The sequence below is a fragment of the Amblyomma maculatum genome, chromosome 1, assembly GCF_055883805.1.
Source record: "Amblyomma maculatum isolate TAMU_Amacu chromosome 1, ASM5588380v1, whole genome shotgun sequence".
Classification (NCBI taxonomy): Eukaryota; Metazoa; Arthropoda; class Arachnida; order Ixodida; family Ixodidae; genus Amblyomma; species Amblyomma maculatum.
Genome location: NC_139344.1, coordinates 403,831,579 through 403,849,832, shown reverse-complemented (window position 1 = coordinate 403,849,832; position 18,254 = coordinate 403,831,579). Strand labels below are relative to the sequence as shown.

Below are 18,254 nucleotides of genomic sequence, written 5' to 3'. Positions count from 1 at the left end.
GGTGTGTGCGTCGCCACATAAAGTCACCTTTGGTACCGAAATTTGCGTGCATCGGTTTGAGGAACGCGGTTCTGAATGTGTAAGAGGGATTGGCACCATATGGCACGCAGAAATATTTTGCGAAATAAATTAATATCTACAAGTAGCACAGACAACCTATGTTCCTCAAAACTATGATGGGGTGCCACAATTAATGGTTGCCAAATGTTACCAAATGAATCGTTGTTTCATTATGTACACACTGATATTGGAACTGAAGACCTGGGAATAACTTCTGTAAACCTCAAACTAACGCTTTTGACGGAAGCGAAACGAAGATGCGTCCGTGTGCTGTGCGACGTCAGCGCACGTTGTTGCTGTGGCTGTAGGAAGAAGGAAACAAAAATGCACGGGCCTGCTACTGGCTCTGTAGCTGAGCCACCTCCGCTGTCTGATTGATTGATTTATAGGAAGGGAATAATATTAGTTGGTTCACAGGAAGAGAAAGGCGCAGTATCTGTCGCACTTGTTTCTGTGAACACTTGAACAGCGCCGTAAGGGTAGGGAGGAAGGTGGGAGTGAAAGTGGAAAGCGAGAAAGAGGAGCCGTAGTGGAGGGCTACGGAGTAATTTCGGCCACCTGCTGGGATCTTTCACGTGCGCTGACAGCCCTCTACTTCGGCGTCCCTCCGATCCTGTTGTTGTGGCTGAAGGAAGAAGGAAAAGAAAAAGCGTGAGCCTGCTACTGGCTCAGTAGCTGAGCCACCTCCGCTGCCTCGTGCGGACAGAATAGAGAAAGTAGAGAAGAAAGAAAATGAAGAGGGAGAGAAATACGCGCGCCGCAACAGCCGTCGTCCACCACCTAAGCAGTAGCGGGTGCAATGACGGCCTACAACAGATAAAAATTTGGTGGCTAGCTAGCCCCCGCCGCAAGCGGCGTTGACCTACCGCCTAGCCCCGCAGGGCCAGGAGCAGCCACCCTTCATCCCCCATCCCCGTCAGTGCACGTTAAAGCTCCCCAGGTGGTCGAAATTACTCCGTAGCCCTCCCACTAGGGCTCTTTCTCTCTATCCACTTTCCCTTTGGAAAGTGGATAGAGAGTCTTTCCCTTCCTGTGACCTAATTATTATTTTTTATATATTATTATTTTTATTTTATTATTATAATGCTAAAGCTCTTAATCGTATGCCTGCAGCGATTGAGCCTTTTTGTAGCGAAAGCTATACTGAATAATAATAAACAACAACTGGTTCTCATGCAAGGAAAGGCGCAGTATCTGTCACACTTTTTCTGTGGACACCCGACCAGCGCCGTAATGGAAGGGAGGAAGGTGGGAGTGAAAGCGGAGAGAGAGAAAGGGGTGCCATAGTGGTGGGCTCCGGAGTTATTTCGACCACCTGGGGATGTTTAACGTGCGCTGTCATAGCAAAGCACAAGGCCACCACTTCGTTTCGCCTTCACTGAAACGCAGCCGCGGGCCGTCGGAATAGAACCCGGGTACTCCAGCACAGTAGTCGGGCCGCTTACCACTGCACCATCGTGGCGGGGCCTACATTGGCTATGAACGAGGAGTTTTGTGAGGCGAGAGCACTGAGCCGTTGCCTAGCAGCTGCCATGTGGCAGTCAGGAAGCAACCAGAGAAAGATGTTTCGTCTTTAATGCAAGAACAAAATAGCTAGACATAATGAGCAACGCATCTTAATTCTCCTCTATCGTGAGGATGATAGTAGTGACGACAGGCTAGTCAGCGGCGTATTTCGGGCAAGTTGTACTAAGCATTGGACAGGATTGGATTGTACTAGATTAAATATGACTTGATTGTATTGGATTTTACTGGACTGGTTTGGATTGTACAGGTTTGGATTGAATTGGACAGGGTTGGTTTAATTGTATTTCACTGGAATGAACTGAACTTGACTGGACTGCATTTGATTAGACTGGATTGCTTTGGATTGCAATAGATTAAACAGGTCTGGATTGAATTACACTGGATGAATTGCATGGCGTTTTACATTGGATTGGAGAGGAGTAGACAGCCCAGCGCCAGGCAGACATGCTTTTGCTACGTATATCATTGCCTATCTTACTTAGATAAGCCATGGCCATTTTTTTTTCTAGTGCTCGCTGCATGTGCACTAAACACACCAAAGTCACTCAGACCTCGCTTTGTCGGCTAGTCGGTGCCATGCAGGCGGCATCGCTACGCCTGGTGCATCGTTAGCGGCATTGCCACGACGTTGATCTAGGTGCTTCGACTTTGCCCGCAAAGTATTAAGAATGTTCCCCGGTCTCAAAAGATATCTCTTATAAGGTGAACGGCAAAAGCCTACTAATCTTCCTGTTCTCATTACCTAGTTCTCTTTCTTTCTCTTGGCCTCTCATATCAGTCCTTACGAGTGATTACTAAGCATATTTAGTAATTTCTAATTTAAATGTAGTCGTTGCAAGTCATTGTGGGAGATATTGGTCACTTTATTAAATTTACTACAAGTCATTAGTAGTGATTTTAGTCATTAATGCTCGTTATTAAGCGTTCGCCATAATGTATAATCAATTGTACTCACTACAAGACGTCATTAGACATATTGCACAAGACATTTTGTTAGTCCTTAAAGTAATTACGAGTCAATAATGAATATGACGCATGTTTAGTCATTTAAAATCCATTCTTGTCATTACAAGTCGACGTTTCACAAATTAGCCATTTGTAGTCATTAGTAATCATTTTAGTCATTACTACTGATTATAAACTTGTTTAGTCCTTTCTAATCAATTGTCGCCAGAAGTAATCTTTAGACATATTGGTCATTACAACTCAATAGTAGTCATTACTAGTCGGTGTAGCCTACACCAATCTCTAAATTAACCTTATTAATCCCTATCGTTATCAGTCATTTTCCTGCTTGAATCGGTTTTCATATGGTGGACACTTGCTGGTGACGTGCAGGCAATCACCTGCCGACGCACCGAGCCTGGAAAGGCGTTCGCCTTAAAAACGTCAAGGGAACACTTAAGCTCCACCACTGAGGGCAAATGATGCGATGGCGTTTCACGCACATGGAGGATGTTTTTCATTACCACAAAGCTTTCATAATATTTAAGGCTGCAGCGCTGCTACCCGCATTCTCACAAAAACCCGATACAGAGGCCGGTTTGACCTTTGACCTTTCCAAGGGATTTCAGTTGTCCATGGGAAAAAAAGTACGACAGATACAGCGCCTTTCCTGTGGGCTATTTATAAAGAGTCTGTGAACTGATGCGTTCAACGGAACGCTGGTCGTGTTCGACAAAAGGGCGCGCTGTCTACCGTGGCAGCAGCAACGCTCTCTTTCGTATTATTTCTGCACTGCATATCCTGCGGTGCTTTAGAAATATTTAGTGCTGCGGCACTAGTACCTGCATTATTGCAAAAACCCGAGGTGTGAAGCCGATTTTACCGTTAGCCTTTCCGAGGGATTCGTGACAGGAGGAGGAGGAATAGAGTTCTGTAACACAGAGAGCCTGCATGTGTTTGCGGTATGGTGGAGAGAGGAGTGGAAAGGCGGTGTGGAACGCTCGACATGAGCGCAACCGATTTAAAAGCTGAGCAAAATGTCTTATTAAAGCTGCGGCGCTGGAAGCCAAGGCAAGCCCGCCCCGCTTTGCATTCACTGTCCACGGCAGTATGAGTCATTAAAAGCTTTCGCCCTAAAACCAGCCTTCTGTTAAAGCATCGATGTTCACCGGCCGACGCGAGGCTTTCACCGTGAGCCTAGAAAGGCTTTCACCTTAAAAGGCGTCAATAAGACACCCATGTGCTGCGGGGTGGCTGCGCCTGGCTCTACGAGGCTGGGACTGGTAGGTCATCGCCGCCTGACAGCGGCGGGGGCTAGCCTGCTCCCGGATTTGTATCTGTTGTAGGCCGTCATTGCACCCGCCACCGCTTCGGAGGCGGACGACGGCTCTTGCGACGCGCGTCTTTCTCTCCCTCTTCTTTTTCCCCCCTTATGACTCATACTGTCGTGTACAAAATGTGTCCCGCTTTTGCGGCGTTTTGTTTAGCCGAGGTGAGATGACGTCATAGAGGTCTCGACAAATCACAGAGCACCACTACAGTATGCGCGAATGCGTGTTTTAATGGCCACATGTAAATCAATAATCAATTACTAATCAATTAATAAATAAATAATTACCAATTAACTGCCTGGTAATTCATTATCTACTAATTATTATTTATTTAATTAATAAAATAAATACCTATTTACCTGCTTAATTGTTGAATAATTAATTACTAATGCCAATTGCGCAGCAAAATGCAGCACTCAGGTTTGCGCCTTTCACTACTTTAATCGCTGAAATCCCTCGTAATTATTCCTTTCTGTTCGCACGAGGCAGCGGAGGTGGCTCAGCTACAGAGCCAGTAGCAGGCCTGTATTTTCTTTTCCTTCTTCCTACAGTCACAACACCCACAGGCTGCCTCGCCCTTCGGATACCAAACGCGCGTCCCGGCTGTTCCGGGGCTTCCCGACTGCCTCGCAGTGTGGGCGAGCTTTGGGCTCATAACTTCATGTTAGACATCTCGAGCCATGGTGCAAACTTGAACGCATTTTAAAGCGTGGCGAGATCCCGTGTTTATGGCTAAATCCAAAATATTCAAGGTCATGAATACAAATGCCTACAGGTGTAGCGCCGCCATATATCACTATTGTCAATAGTAATAAACGCAATGCCTACATAGTGTGTTGCTTACAACCAGATCAACATGCCAGTTTGCGGGCATGCTCACACAGCCGGGATCCACTGGCCCCAAAACGGCTGTGCATGTCGTACGTGTGCATCTCGTATCGACTTCGCTGGCGGTTGTGCACCAATGCACGGAGTGGTTTCTTACCGTGAACTACTATCGTCCTCTCTCCGCAATGCATGTTCAGTTCTCGATTTCTACGACAATCTCATTAACCGGAGTAATTTCCATGAACCACTCTCCACGCCTCCTATCCCTTAACATTACACCTACTATTTTCCGTTCTATAGCTGTCTCTTGCTACAAAGTAGTCGAACTTGTCAGGGCAATAATGAGCGTGCCAAGAAAGAACGCCAATCAGTGTTCCGCCAGTAATGAATGGACAAGACAAATCTTTAGAACCCGTGGAAATGGGAAAAGCAGCTCCGAAGTATCAGATACCAGATGCTTGAAGGACGGCTGGGATACCATGCTAAAATTAACGATCACCCTATATACGCAATGCCTGATGACATCATCGAAGGTACCGGTATTTTGGAATAGCGCTTGCATTATAGAAGTCGATAAGAAAGGGGACGCTACATATTTGAACAATTAGTGACCTATCAACTTACTTCTAGTTACGTACAACGTATTAAGGTAATTGCTAATAGAATAAGAGCAACTTTAGACTTCGATCAACTAATGGATCAAGCATGTTTTCAGAAAGAGCACTCTACCATCGATCATATTCATGCTACCAACCAGATGACAGAACAAAGCTAAGAATATAAATGGCCCTTACACATTGCATTCATTGATTACAGGAAATACATTACTCAGTCGAACCCGTAGCAGCCATGGAGGCGTTGCGAAATAACTGTGTACCTGAGCCATATGGTAAGTACTAGAAGGTATCTATAGCGGCTGTACAGCAACCATAGCTCTCTATAAAGAAAGCAAAAACCTAAGGGTGCTGTTGAGCTACGCCAATAAGGGTATGACGCGATAGCCATGTGTTTGGCAAAAATTCCAGAGAGATTACCGAAGCACCATTAGTCGAAAACTCCGGACACTGCAGCTGTGTCCCCAGTCCATCATTGTTAGTGTAAAAAAAAAATATTGCATTCTTAAATATAGGGCATTATGCTTACCGGTGAAACGTGTTCACAAGCATACCCTCAAGAGAGAGAAATAACATTTATTGCACCCGTCAAAAGGTTGGTGAGAATCTGAGGCGAAGCTCTGTCCCAACCATGTCCTCCCCCTCAGCCGTCGACCTGGATCCCTTGGATCTGAGCAGCGGCCAGAGCAAGACGGATGACTTCTCGTTGCCCTTTTTCGTCCTGCTTGAGAAGTAGTGCCTCCCAGGACTCATCTGTTCGGTCAGGTTCTCCAAATCTAGGACACGTCCATATCATATGGATCATGTCCGCTATGGCATCGCAACGTGTTTGCACCTGGGGCTAAAAAGTTCCGGATTCCACTTGCTGTAAAGCTGGGGGTTCGGGAATACTCCAGTCTGTAGGTTACGCCACATAACCTCATCGCTTTTGGTGAGTTGCTTACACGCTTTTGGTAGTACTGATCTGCCTAATTTGTAATGATTTAGGATATCTTGGTAGGTGTTAAGGTCATCGTCGAACTGCAGGGGCTCCTCATCGCGCAAGGGGTACGGGGTTGCGCATAAGTCGTCACTGGGATCCCGGAATGTAGCTAATCCTCGGGTCAATACGTGCGCTTTCTCGTTCCCCCTCAACCCCTGGTGCGCCGGTGTCCAAATGAGCGCGACCTGCTCTGCCGGTGGTGAACCACTGGCCAACACTCTTGCTGCTATGGCCGAAATGCGGCCCGCGTCAAAGTTTCTAATCGCTGATTTCGAGTCTGTAACTATAATTTTGACCTGTTGTTGTGTTAGAGCTAGCGCGATGGCCACCTCTTCTGCCTCCGTTGTGGTCGAATTTCGGGTGCTGCAGCAAACTACCGAGCCCCCGTCTTCTCTAGTTGCTACTGAAACCCGTCCCCTACCGTTCGCGCATTGTGCGGCATCTGTATATAAGACGTCCTGTCTTCCCTCAAAACGGGCTTGTAGCGCTGTTCCTCTATCACTCCTCCGGCTCTCATGGTAAACGGGGTGCATGTTTTGGGGGAGCGGAGGTATTTTTAATTTGTCCCTAACCTGTCTAGGTACTTTTTCTGTACGTCTGGAGCATGCTTGCGGCTCATACCCCAGTTTTTCCAGAATGCTCCGACCAGTACGACTGCGCAACAGTCTCTGGTATTGTGAAGTCCTTGCAGCTTCAATGAGCTCTTCGAGGGTATTGGAGACCCCTAGTCTCATAATCTTGTTTGTCGATGTATTGGGTGGTAAACCTAGTGCCGTTTTTATCCCTTTACGAATGAGAACGTCAAGTTTCTCCTTTTCTGCCTTGTGAAGCCGTAAATACGGCGCCACGTAGACTATCCTACTGATTATAAAAGACTGGACTAGCCTAAGGAGGTTAGCTTCTTTCATTCCCGCATGTTTGTTTGCGATCCACTTCAGGAGTCTACAGGTTTGACTGGTGCTAGCGTCTAGCTTCTGTATCGTTTTCGAGTTCCTGCCGTTGGCCTGAATTCGTAATCCCAGAACTCTAATGGTTGCCACCGTTGGTATAACGCTACCGTTGACCCTGAGTGTTATTTTCGGGTTATCCTGCTTTATACGCCGACGATGGGGCTATCGCATTGACGTGAGAACGAGCGCTTCCGATTTCTCGGCCGAACATCTGAGCCCGATCGGTTCTAAGTATCTTTCTATAACTTCGATTGCCCGCTGGAGTGTCTGTTCAATTTCACCGTCACTGCCCCTGCACATCCACAGAGTCAGGTCATCTGCATATTATGTATGGTGTAGCCCTTGGATTTCCTCTAGTTTTGCGGGGAGACCAATCATGGCGATATTAAACAGCGTCGGGGACAACACCGATCCCTGTGGTGTGGCTTTGTTTCCCAGTCGAATACCTTCTACTCTGTGTCCCCCCAAACCCTCAAAAATATATATCCCACCTAGGAAGAAAAAAGACATCCCACTCTGGGAAGGGGGGTCACCCCATACACAACTCACCGAAGTGGCGGTTGTCGGGCGGCGAGAACCAGACACTGCGTTGCAAGAAGTCTGCACACGGAAGCTGTGGTTTCTCTTCTCCTTTGGATCGACTGGCAACCTGTAGGCAGTGAATTCATATTGAAGAATAGTTGTTGTTGTTGTTGTTGTTGTTGTGTTGGGGTTTTTGGCATATAGGCATATGCGCCAAACACTAGGTTGCTGAGCTTCTTTATGAGTGAAAATGATGAAATATACAGCTGATTTAATAAGTGGGTTGTCTCCTAATAGTAAACAGGGTTGGAATGGGATGCGTTCATTATAGAATGGAGTAAAATATTTTTTCCTTAACTGTTCAAGTTCTGTGCACGAGATCAGAATGTGGTTCACGGTGAACTCACCTCCACATTTTTCACATAATGGTTTTTGCTCTTTTCTCAGTAAGAAATTGCGTGTCACGTGTGTATGTCCAATTCGAAGACGGCACAAGATCCCTTCACTGAAGCGTTCCTTCTGTGTATATGATTTTCATTCTCCTATGAGTTTTAGTGTGTGTAGCTCATTTTGCTCTTCGTTATTCCATTTTTTCTGCCATTTATCTATCAGGCTTTTTTGTACTAACTTGATACAATCCTTGTAGGAGATTGGTATTTCTTTATTTTTTTATTTCGAGCTTGTGCAGCACATGAGTCAGCTATTTCGTTACCATCTATCCCGACATGGCTAGGAACCCAGCAAAATAATATGGTTTGGCCTTGCGTTGCATTTTTCTATGCCGTGAATGATGTTTCCTACTACAGGCTTAACTGCATTTTTAGAATGTAATGCCGTAAGCACACTTAAACAATCGGTATAGATTATGCTCTTTTCACAGTTCTGTTGCATAATTTTATTTACAGCTACATAGACAGCGTAAAATTCTGCAGAAAATATTGAGGCACTGTCAAATCGAGAATGTATTTGTTATGTTTTAACTGTTGGAGACCCAGTACTAAACCTGCATGGCGGAGAGCTCCAGTATGCTGACCTATTAAAGTTTGGCACCAAAGGTAGATAATAAATATTAAGAATTAATTTATGTTCCCACGAATAAATTATAGTTGCATTCAATATGGCAGCGTGATTTGACAGTCTTGCTTGAAAAAGCTCTTCCACCAATTTATCTTTGACCGCAGATGGGCAGCATAATGCTCAGACATTTAGCACTCTTAGTTTCATCTGCACATCCTTGTAGCCTCATGCAAAATATTGCGCTGTCTAATCGATTCTAAACCTAGTTAAGCACCTGCTTAATGTATTTTGCGTCCTCTGAACAAAAGAACCACGCCATGATTATTTTCACTAAAGGAATCCTTGCGCTATCATCTTTTCGTTACGTCACCTGTTAGTGATATCTGCTTAGAACCGTCTCTAGCTCGCGGCGTAACGAAACGTGTTCACGTATTTTCGCTCCTGACTGCTGTCAATCGCATTTGTAGCCCTCGCTGTCCGCATGCGCCCTGCATTCCGACAATGGTGCTTCGCTTGGGCTTCCTGCGCAGGCACTGCCACACTGCTTCGAGGATGTTTGACTTAATTGTCGTAAATGGGTATCCACACGGGGCAGCCTTTTGGGGAAGGTATATGTGAGGGCACCGCCGGCCAGCTGAACACTCTCTCGTGCCCCTGCATCCAGACGAGCAGTGCTGTACGAGAGCGACGTCACTGTTGCCAGACGACAGAGGCTCGGCCCGCACCGAGGTGAGTACGAGTCTGCGCTGCATGCCTTGCTCCTTCATCGCAGCCGATAAAAAAGTTTAAATTCGAACTTGGCCAGTGTGGATGGGGCGGAAAAGAGAAAATGAAGCCGAAGAAGATTGGTTGGTTTGTGAGGTTTAACGTCCCAAAGCGACTCAGGCTATGAGAGACGCCGTAGTGGAGGACTCCGGAAATTTCGACCACCTGGGGTTCTTTAACGTTCACTAACATCGCACAGCACACGGGCGCAGAAGAGTTCAGCATCAAAAAAATACGAGCACAGAGACAAGGTAGGCATCAAAGCCATGACAGGGACCGATTAGAACCCACTCCCTCACTCTTTTATATTTAACTACGTCCCAAGATGAGGACTGCCGTTACATTAACAAAGAAATAAAATCAAAGTACTTCATTTCTCTCGTCAATATTACAACGAACGACAAAAAGCAATAGGCTGCTCGCCGCAGCTTGAAAACCTCCCTGTGCCCATTCCTCATCGTGCAACCGAGCTTGTACGCTCGCTGGGTGGTACCAGATTTGTAGCTTTTGCACAAAAAGCAATATATTAGAACACAATAAATAGATACCGCATATGTCAGGCGCATTTTACGAATCACGCAAATCACGCACCCACTGAACTCTAGGGGAAAACAATGATACATAAAACTCGCTGCAAAAACAAATTTCGAGTGTGAAACAAAAGACGTCATAAGTTAAAGCAAAACCTTACGTCAGAGCGGTGAGGTATCACAGCTAATTATTTTGCATAATTTTTCTATGCTCATGCCATGCTTTGTAAGAAAGTTATGCAGCACAATGACTGCGTACAATTGATTAGCGATGCGGCAGAGTAGAAAGCACCAAAAAATTCGAGGACAGGCGACTAAAGTGACGAAAGGCGAAAGCCCGCGTGCTGCATTCTGCTACGCGATTTTACCGGGTGCGAAGCAATAATTAGTATTTAATTATTTATTTGTACAACTGTCACTGATTAGTAATTGTTAGTTAATCAGACAATTATTAGTAAGTGGGTATTGATAGCCAAATGGCCGTTTAGTACGAGATGAATTATTGTTAAATAACTACGCAATTTTCACCAATTAGTTACGGTTAATATGTGATTATTAGGCAGTCAAATAATAAATCATTAATTAGTAATTGCTTACAGCTTGTCATATGGGCGTATAAGGCGGCATTAATTATTAACTAAGTAATTGATCAGGCAACTGTCCATAAATAGGAATTATTTGCCTTGTCATCAATTTGTAGTTACTTAAGTCAATAATAATTAATCATTCGTTAGACATCAACAGTTTGTACCATCATTATCCGGACTATACACACCGCAGAAACAAGTAATCTGCAATATTTCTGGGCTTAACCCTGCACTGTGTTAGCCGCATCCACGTGCTCTCTGCGAACTTCAAACATCATCCTCCCACCTTATTTTCTGCCGCCTCCTGCTGCGTTTTCCTTCCTTAAAATCCGATTTGTTGTCTTCAGCGACCATCGGGTTTGCTTAGTTCCTATTACGTGTCATCCCCACGGTCTATTCTCGGGTTACACCTACCGTCAATACGCAAATTCTCACTTGCCATTGAGCCTGTTAACGTTACCTAGAGGAAACTATACCAAACACGTCTATGCTATATTTAAACCCTTCAAAGGCCATGGACGTTCTTACCATCATTGCGCCTCATGCTACCGACTGCTGAATTCAAAATTTTGATCAAAACATACAGCATAACAAACGGGGTTTTACATTCACACCAGTACTAACATTGAATATAATGGCACTAAAATGCGATAAACTAGCGGAAAGTGTTCATGCGTCAACTAGCAAAAACTCTTTCCGGAAAGAGCGACGGCCAGAGGAACCAATCTTATCTGCTGTAATGTTTGTTAAATGCTCTTTTTTTTTCCTTGTAACAGAGAAAAATAAGCATTCTGTTAGTGATGTCTCCTGTGTTTTGTCTGCTATAATTTCCCAACACTGTGTTGACAACTCAAGAATTCGCTAAGCGTGCGAAGTGCCGGTTTTCACCACGTTGACTGCCAATACCTGTATTTTACAAAACAATCCATACAATGCGAGGCGAGCCTCGCTAAAGTGAGTGATGGCCGCGTTCACGTCCACAAGCTCAGTCCACTTTGAAATTTGCAGGTAAGAGAACTGTAGCGCCTCGAAGGAACGTAAAATTTCAAACTTCAAAAATGCGCTGTGCATGCAGCCGTTTCTGGCCCAGGCTGAAAACAAACAACGCAATGATCGCCAAGAAACCTCCTCAGTTGCACAGCTTCCTTCTACGGCTAGAGGGGAAGGATTTTCAACATGGATCCCCAATGTAGATCATATATCTGCTCTTTATTCAAACGGTATGAGTGTGCAAGAACTAAGAAAGAGCGATTTCAGAATGAGTGCTTTCAGTAATACCATAACCGTGCGGTTGAAACATTGCGACGAGGGTGTCTCTTACGGCCATGCTTTAAGCCATAGTGTACACCTTCAATCATTTCTATGTTGCCCACTAAGCGACAGAGCCGTATGCTGTGGGCGGCAGCGCGTCGGCAAGTGTTGCTAAATATTTTCACACACAGAACTCACCCTTCATAGGCCACCCTAAAACGTTGTTCTGGATTCGTGCTGCACCACGTCGTACTATTAATTGTAACCAGTGGAGCGACTCCTTGCGTTTTTCATTCCTTTCCTAACGTCCCACGGACCGGCTTCTAGATAGGTTGGCAGGGAAGCGTGGCCCTGTATGGTGGCCTGGCGGCTAGTGATGAAGTCCATCCAGAAAGCATAGCTAGGATAACCCACACGTTCGTCCTCTCATGAGTGTCGAGCTGTATCCCGTGGCTAGGAATGGCCATCTGTTGGTGTAGCATGCACGGTTCAATGCTATAGTCAGGAAAAAGACGCAAGAGTTTAAATGGACAGTGGTGCTTCCTATCCACGAATACTGCGCAAACGTCCGAGCCCACGTCTACGCTCTCAGTTAAAAAAAAACGCCGTCTGTTTCTTGTCTACTTCTGTATATTCAAGCCCACATCTACGAAACTAACTTACAACAAAAGGACAATGTTAACAGCCTCGCCCCATCATGGTGGTGCAGTGGTAAGACGCCCGACTACTGTGCAGAAGTACCGGGGTTCGATCCCAACCGCGGCGGCTGCGTTTCAATGGAGGTGAAACGAAGAGGCGTCCGTGTGCTGTGCGATATCAGCGTTCTCGCGACTGAAGGAAGAAGAAGAAAATGCTTGGATCTGCGACTGGCTCTGCAGCTGAGCCACCTCCGCTGCCTAGTGCGGACAGTAGAGAAAATAGGAGAGAGAGAAAAAGAAGAGGGAGAGAAAGACGTGCGTCGCAACAGCCGTCGTCCACCACTGAAACGGTGCAATGACCGCCTACAACAGATAGAAATATGGTGGCAGGCTACCACCCATCGCAAGTGGCCATGACCGACCAGTCCCAGCCCCATAGGGCCAGGAGCAACTACCAACCAACTTCTGCGTCGGTGCACGTTCGAGATCCCCAGGTGGTCGAAATTACCCCGCAGCCCTCCACTATGGCTCCTCTTTCTCTCTATCCACTTTCACTCCCACCCTCCTCCTTTCCCTTACTACGTGGTCCAGGTGTAAACAGAAACAAGTGTGACCGATATTGCACCTTTCTTGTTATTAATTAATATTGTTGTTAACAGCCTCGCAGTGTTCCGAGTTCCCAGAGAAAACAGCGGGCGAAGCGAAGAACAGTATCTCTACTCACCCCCTGCACTGTATTCACCTTGTAACACAGAAGAGTCTTGCGCCGAGTTGACGATACCAGTGCAGACAATCTAGTGCATTCTGCTTCTCTTAGCTTAACCAGAGCAGATGATCGTGTCCATATTTGGCTTCCAAGAAGGCACCCAGACTGCAGGTAAGAAATAACGGTACTGTTGTTCAAACGCTGCTTGCAAGACTTGTCTGATAAGGCTATATTATGCATAAGAATGGTGACATTCAAAGGAGCGCATTGTTGTGTGGTACGAAATATTACCGTGAACCATGAAAAACCTTCCTTATACTTTTCACTCGTATAACGCAAGTCCAGGTCATGCTATATATCAATGTCTGTTGGAATGCTCGTCTGTAAACCCATTCTCAGCTATAACATGCAGTTCGCATGAAACATATTCATCACAACTCAGGCAACGATCGCTAGTGTCAGATGCTAAGGCACACTAATGTGCATGCCGTATAGTGACGTAAGGGCACATTAACGTGCATTTCGCATAGTGACGTAAGCGAATCCAAATGTCGAATTCTAATATTTCTGCTGCATGTCTAGCCCTACACCTATTTCTTATTTATACACAGCATGGGAAGTGTGGCTTTGAGCAAAGAATACAACATCTGTGGAAATTAAAGCGCTATCTATTCAAATACGAGCCACTTCTACACGGCTTCAGACGGCATCTTTAGCGCAAAAAAAAACACACGCACACGAAAGAAAAGGCGGGAGAAGCGGGGAAGCGCTTGTCCCGTGTCCCGCCTTTTCTCTCGTGTGCGTGTGTTTTTTTGCGCTAAAGATGCCGTCTGAAGCTGAAAACCATCTAGCCCGTCTAAAAGTTCTGTTAAACTACACGGTTTCGAAAATGATAATTGCAATCATACATGATAAATCACATCCCACAGAAACCTTTAAGGGCATTCCTGTTTATCTTAGCCTGAAAGTAGCCATTAATTAGAAAACCTAATTGAACAGACATATAAGAATCTACATGACGCGACTATCGCTGTTCCTTTATGGCAAAAGTGCATAGAGCTTTATATGCAGCTGCAATAAAAAAAATATTGACAGCGCACTCACGCGAGTAGTAAGCAGGCAACTGCAAGGCCAGGTCATCAGGAAGTCGCCGAAGGTCGTTGTTGATCCCGGAACTGCAGGTGCACGGGCTGGCGCTATACGAAAGAAATAACTAAGATTATTGAAGCCAGGAATTTTTCACTGTATAATGCGTAGGGTTAGAGCAATATATTACCGACCCATTTTACCCTTTTGCAATACAGTCACCATGTTGTAGTGCATCTTGCCAAGAAAATCAAAATCTTTTGACCGCCACCTGTGGTAGCTTATTGCTCGGTATAGCTCCACGTACTACCATATACCTTCTCAATGAAGGGATTCGCGAGAGGCAAGCTGGAGGATCTTGAAACGTTCAGTGCAATTAACACGCGCCTCATGCCAGCCATCCATCAGACATCCCAGCACAATGTGACTTGCACTGTCAAAGCTCGGGCCTGATCACGTGACCTTGTCTTTCCAGGGGTGCAGTCTCCGTTTGTTATCTGCAAAGGTGCAGCTTTTGAATACCGAACACACTCTTCCGCGTTAACAACACCGCCATTTGTGGAGTTGCCGAGAGAGAAGAGGTGACAGCTGGCAGGCTAATCCTACAAGTATTTATTGAATGACTATCTCAGACTGCGCGTGTTGTAAAAGCTCAACATTTATAGCGCAAGTTTTCCAAAACGCACATATTGTTGCGATAAATATTGAAATCGCAAGCGACTGTTGTGTCCGAAACGATGCATGAAATATGCATAAACTGCCTATTGTGTGGTTTACAAAGATTTAATGTGCCAAATCCTTTCGGGATAGTACACCTTACATAGTTCGGAGCTCCGGATAAATTACTGTATTGGGTTTTTTGGCGCATAATCAACTCAGGCTAACATGCGCCGGAACAAGGTTTGTTTTTATTTTATGGATAAGGACTGATATATGTATATATGTCTCTCTCAAAGTGAAAACCGCCCATACCAGACTGTCTTGCGTAGTGAAGCTTTAGCTTCAAAAACGTCAACCGTATATTAGAACTTCGTCCTGTAAAATTCTAAATCCAGGACTCAAGCAAACAAATGACGGTGTGGACACCGAGTAAAGAGTCAGAGAACAAACACACAGGCTGAGACGAGCGCAGTAGAGAGGAATAAAAAAAAATAAAAGACGTAAAACAGCGCGCGCATCCTCCCCATTATACCGAAGATAGAAAGCAGAGCAACTTCTTAGTTGGCAATTATAACAAAACCAAAAATTCTAGGAAGCACTTTGGACCACAAACTGTGATGAGACAAATGCCTTTACAGCGCAGTGGTCCGTGGCCCTCTACTATGGCAACTCTTTCTTGCAACTCCCACCTTCCTCCCTTCCCTTAGGGTGTGGTTCACATGTCTGTGGAAATGTGTGGTAGATACAGCGCCTTTTCTTTCTCGTAAACATATTTGAAACGCCGCTGAATCCTGATTCACTGCGTCTGCTTGAGTATTGTGTGGTGCAGCGTTCGAGGAAGCACCAAAAGGCATGGAGAACTCGGATATATTTCTCACGTGTCCGTTACGGCTGAGTCTAGATATACAGCTGCAGTGTGCCAGGTTTTTCCGACCGAAGGACGAAGATGCGTCGTCAAAGGCCATCGCCTTAAAAACTGGTTGGTGTCCTTATTCCAGGGCTATACTTGCTTCCGCCGCCCGTAGAGCACGCTGTATCAGATCTCGTTGATCTTCACAGTGTTCGCTGGCAAGCATTGAATTCCATTTCTCCGCACTATAGGGTCTTGTATGACGTTTACCACGTCAATCCTTTGCCACGTGGGTGTTTCACCACTCCACGGGGCGGATATGCCGTGGGGTTTATAATGTTTCGCACGTACAGATTCCAGAACGTTCCTGTCTGTAGTTTTCGCCATATACCCGCCTCTTCTTTGTTGAGATCGTTATGTGGTGGCGCGTATCTACGTCTCGCCCCCCTATAATATACAAGTATCGCCGAGTACTCGCAAGGCACCGGCGTAGGTTCTTCAAGATCGGATGTCCGGGAGCTCGGCACCGTACATATCCTCGAGTTACCCGATCCGCCTCTTGATTCCCCGCCATTCCTGCGTGTCCCGGCACCCATATGATAGTGCTGTATAGGTCTGATCATTCCTTCAGAGATTTTTTATTTCATCACAAGCCGCCTCAAGGAGCATACGCATGGCGCCCTTGTGCACCCTGCCGTCTCAAATTCCGGCAAGCCATTTTAGAGTCGGTTAGAATTGTTCATCATCATCATCATCATCATCATCATCAGCCTGATTATACCCACTGCAGGGCGAAGGCCTCTCCCATATTTCTCCACTTAACCCGGTTCTGTGCTAGCTGCATCCATTTGACCCCTGCGAACTTCTTAATCTCATCCGCCCACCTAACTTTCTGCCGCCCCCTGCTACGCTTTCCTTCCCTTGGAATCCAGTTTGTTACCCTCAGCGACCATCGGCTGTCCTCTCTTCGCACTACATGTCCCGCCCATGTCCATTTCTTCTTCTTAATTTCTACAAGAATGTTAGCGACCGTCTTTTACGAAAGCCTTCCGCCCCCGCTAGAGCCACGGCGACTTCTTCCGCTTCCGTTACAGAGCAGTCTCTGATCGATGCGCTTGCAACCTCCTTGTGTCTGAAGTTGGCCACCGTCGCAACTGCGTTTTGTCTGCCCTTTTCGTACGTGGCTGCGTCCACATACATCGCTCCCTTCTTCTCGAGGCTTCTTTCCAAAGCTTTCATCCTTGCCTCACGTCTGTCCGCGTGGCGCCGAGGGTCCATGTTTCTTGGCATCGGGGCTATCCTAATCATCATGCGTGTCTCATCTGGAATGTTGCGCATTCCTTCAACATCCCGCAGCTGCCCCTGGTACCCTAACCTTTATAGGAGGGCCCTTCCAGTCGTTGTTTGGGTGAGTCGTATTTTCTGCATGTGCAGCAGGGCTTCCTTATGTTCTTCGAAAGTGTTATGGAGCCCCACAGCTAAGAGCTTCTCCGTTGACGTCGTTTCGGGGAGGCCCAGTGCCGTCTTATACGCCGATCTTATCATGACCTCCGCTTGGATAGTTTCAGACTGGTTAAGAGCCTGGTAGGGCAGGCTGTAGGTCAGTGTCCTTACCACCAGGCACCCCAACAGCCTGAGGGTGTCTTCCTTCCTTAGCCCATGTCTTTTCCCAGTTACTCTTCTTATCATTTTCGCTACCTGTGACGTCGCCGCTTTGAGCAGCGCTAGGGTGTGGGTACTGCACTGGTTTGACTGTATCCACATCCCCAATATCCGCTCCATAATCTTTTCTGGTATTTCTGCCCCGTGCAGCAGTATCTTGAGACCCAGTTCTGCTGCAATCGGCACTTTTGTTTTGCTGCCTCTCCAGATTCTTATCACCTCAGAGTTTTCTATCGAGCATGACAGCCCCCGCATTAGGACGTACTCTTCCACGCATGTGGCCGCCGCTTGCAGCCTCTCCTCTTTCTCTCCGAGGGGTCCTTCGATTTTCTCTAATTTTCTGACCAGCCCTATCATTGCTACATTGAATAGCAGCGGTGAAATGACTGACCCCTGCGGCGTGCCCTTGTTGGGTACGTGGAACTTTTCGGATTGGATTTCGCCCAGTCGCAGCGTGGCCGTCAGGTCCGAAAGGAACGCCCTGACATAGTCGCAGATCTTCTTCCCACAGCCGAGTTTTTCAAGCCCTTCTCTGGACAGCGCCATGGCTCACGTTGTCAAAAGCACCTTTGCCGTCTAAGGTCATGTCGACGCACTCGTTTGCCTTCGTTGCTTTCTGGATGACGTCCTCCTTTAGCTGTAGCAGGACGTCTTGTGTTGATAGTTTCGCTCGGAAGCCGAACAGGGTTTGGGGAAATAGATCTTTGTCTTCCATGTAATTCTGCAACCTTTCGGTGACCACC

The 18,254-nt window shown here is 46.3% G+C and overlaps 1 protein-coding gene across 1 annotated transcript; it reads right to left on the bottom strand.

Annotated features, from left to right (window-relative positions):
* Nucleotides 1-17,226: 17,226 nt before the first annotated feature.
* On the bottom strand, nt 17,227-18,057 carry LOC146208719 (uncharacterized). Its single transcript, XM_084579253.1, has one exon. It carries the CDS (start codon nt 18,055-18,057, stop codon nt 17,227-17,229), a length of 831 nt encoding a protein of 276 aa, XP_084435379.1.
* Between the last annotated feature and the right edge of the window lie 197 nt (nt 18,058-18,254).

Coding starts and splice junctions, on each gene's coding strand:
- LOC146208719 (XM_084579253.1), bottom strand. CDS start 18,057: ATGGCGCTGTCCAGAGAAGGGCTTGAAAAACTCGGCTGTGGGAAGAAG.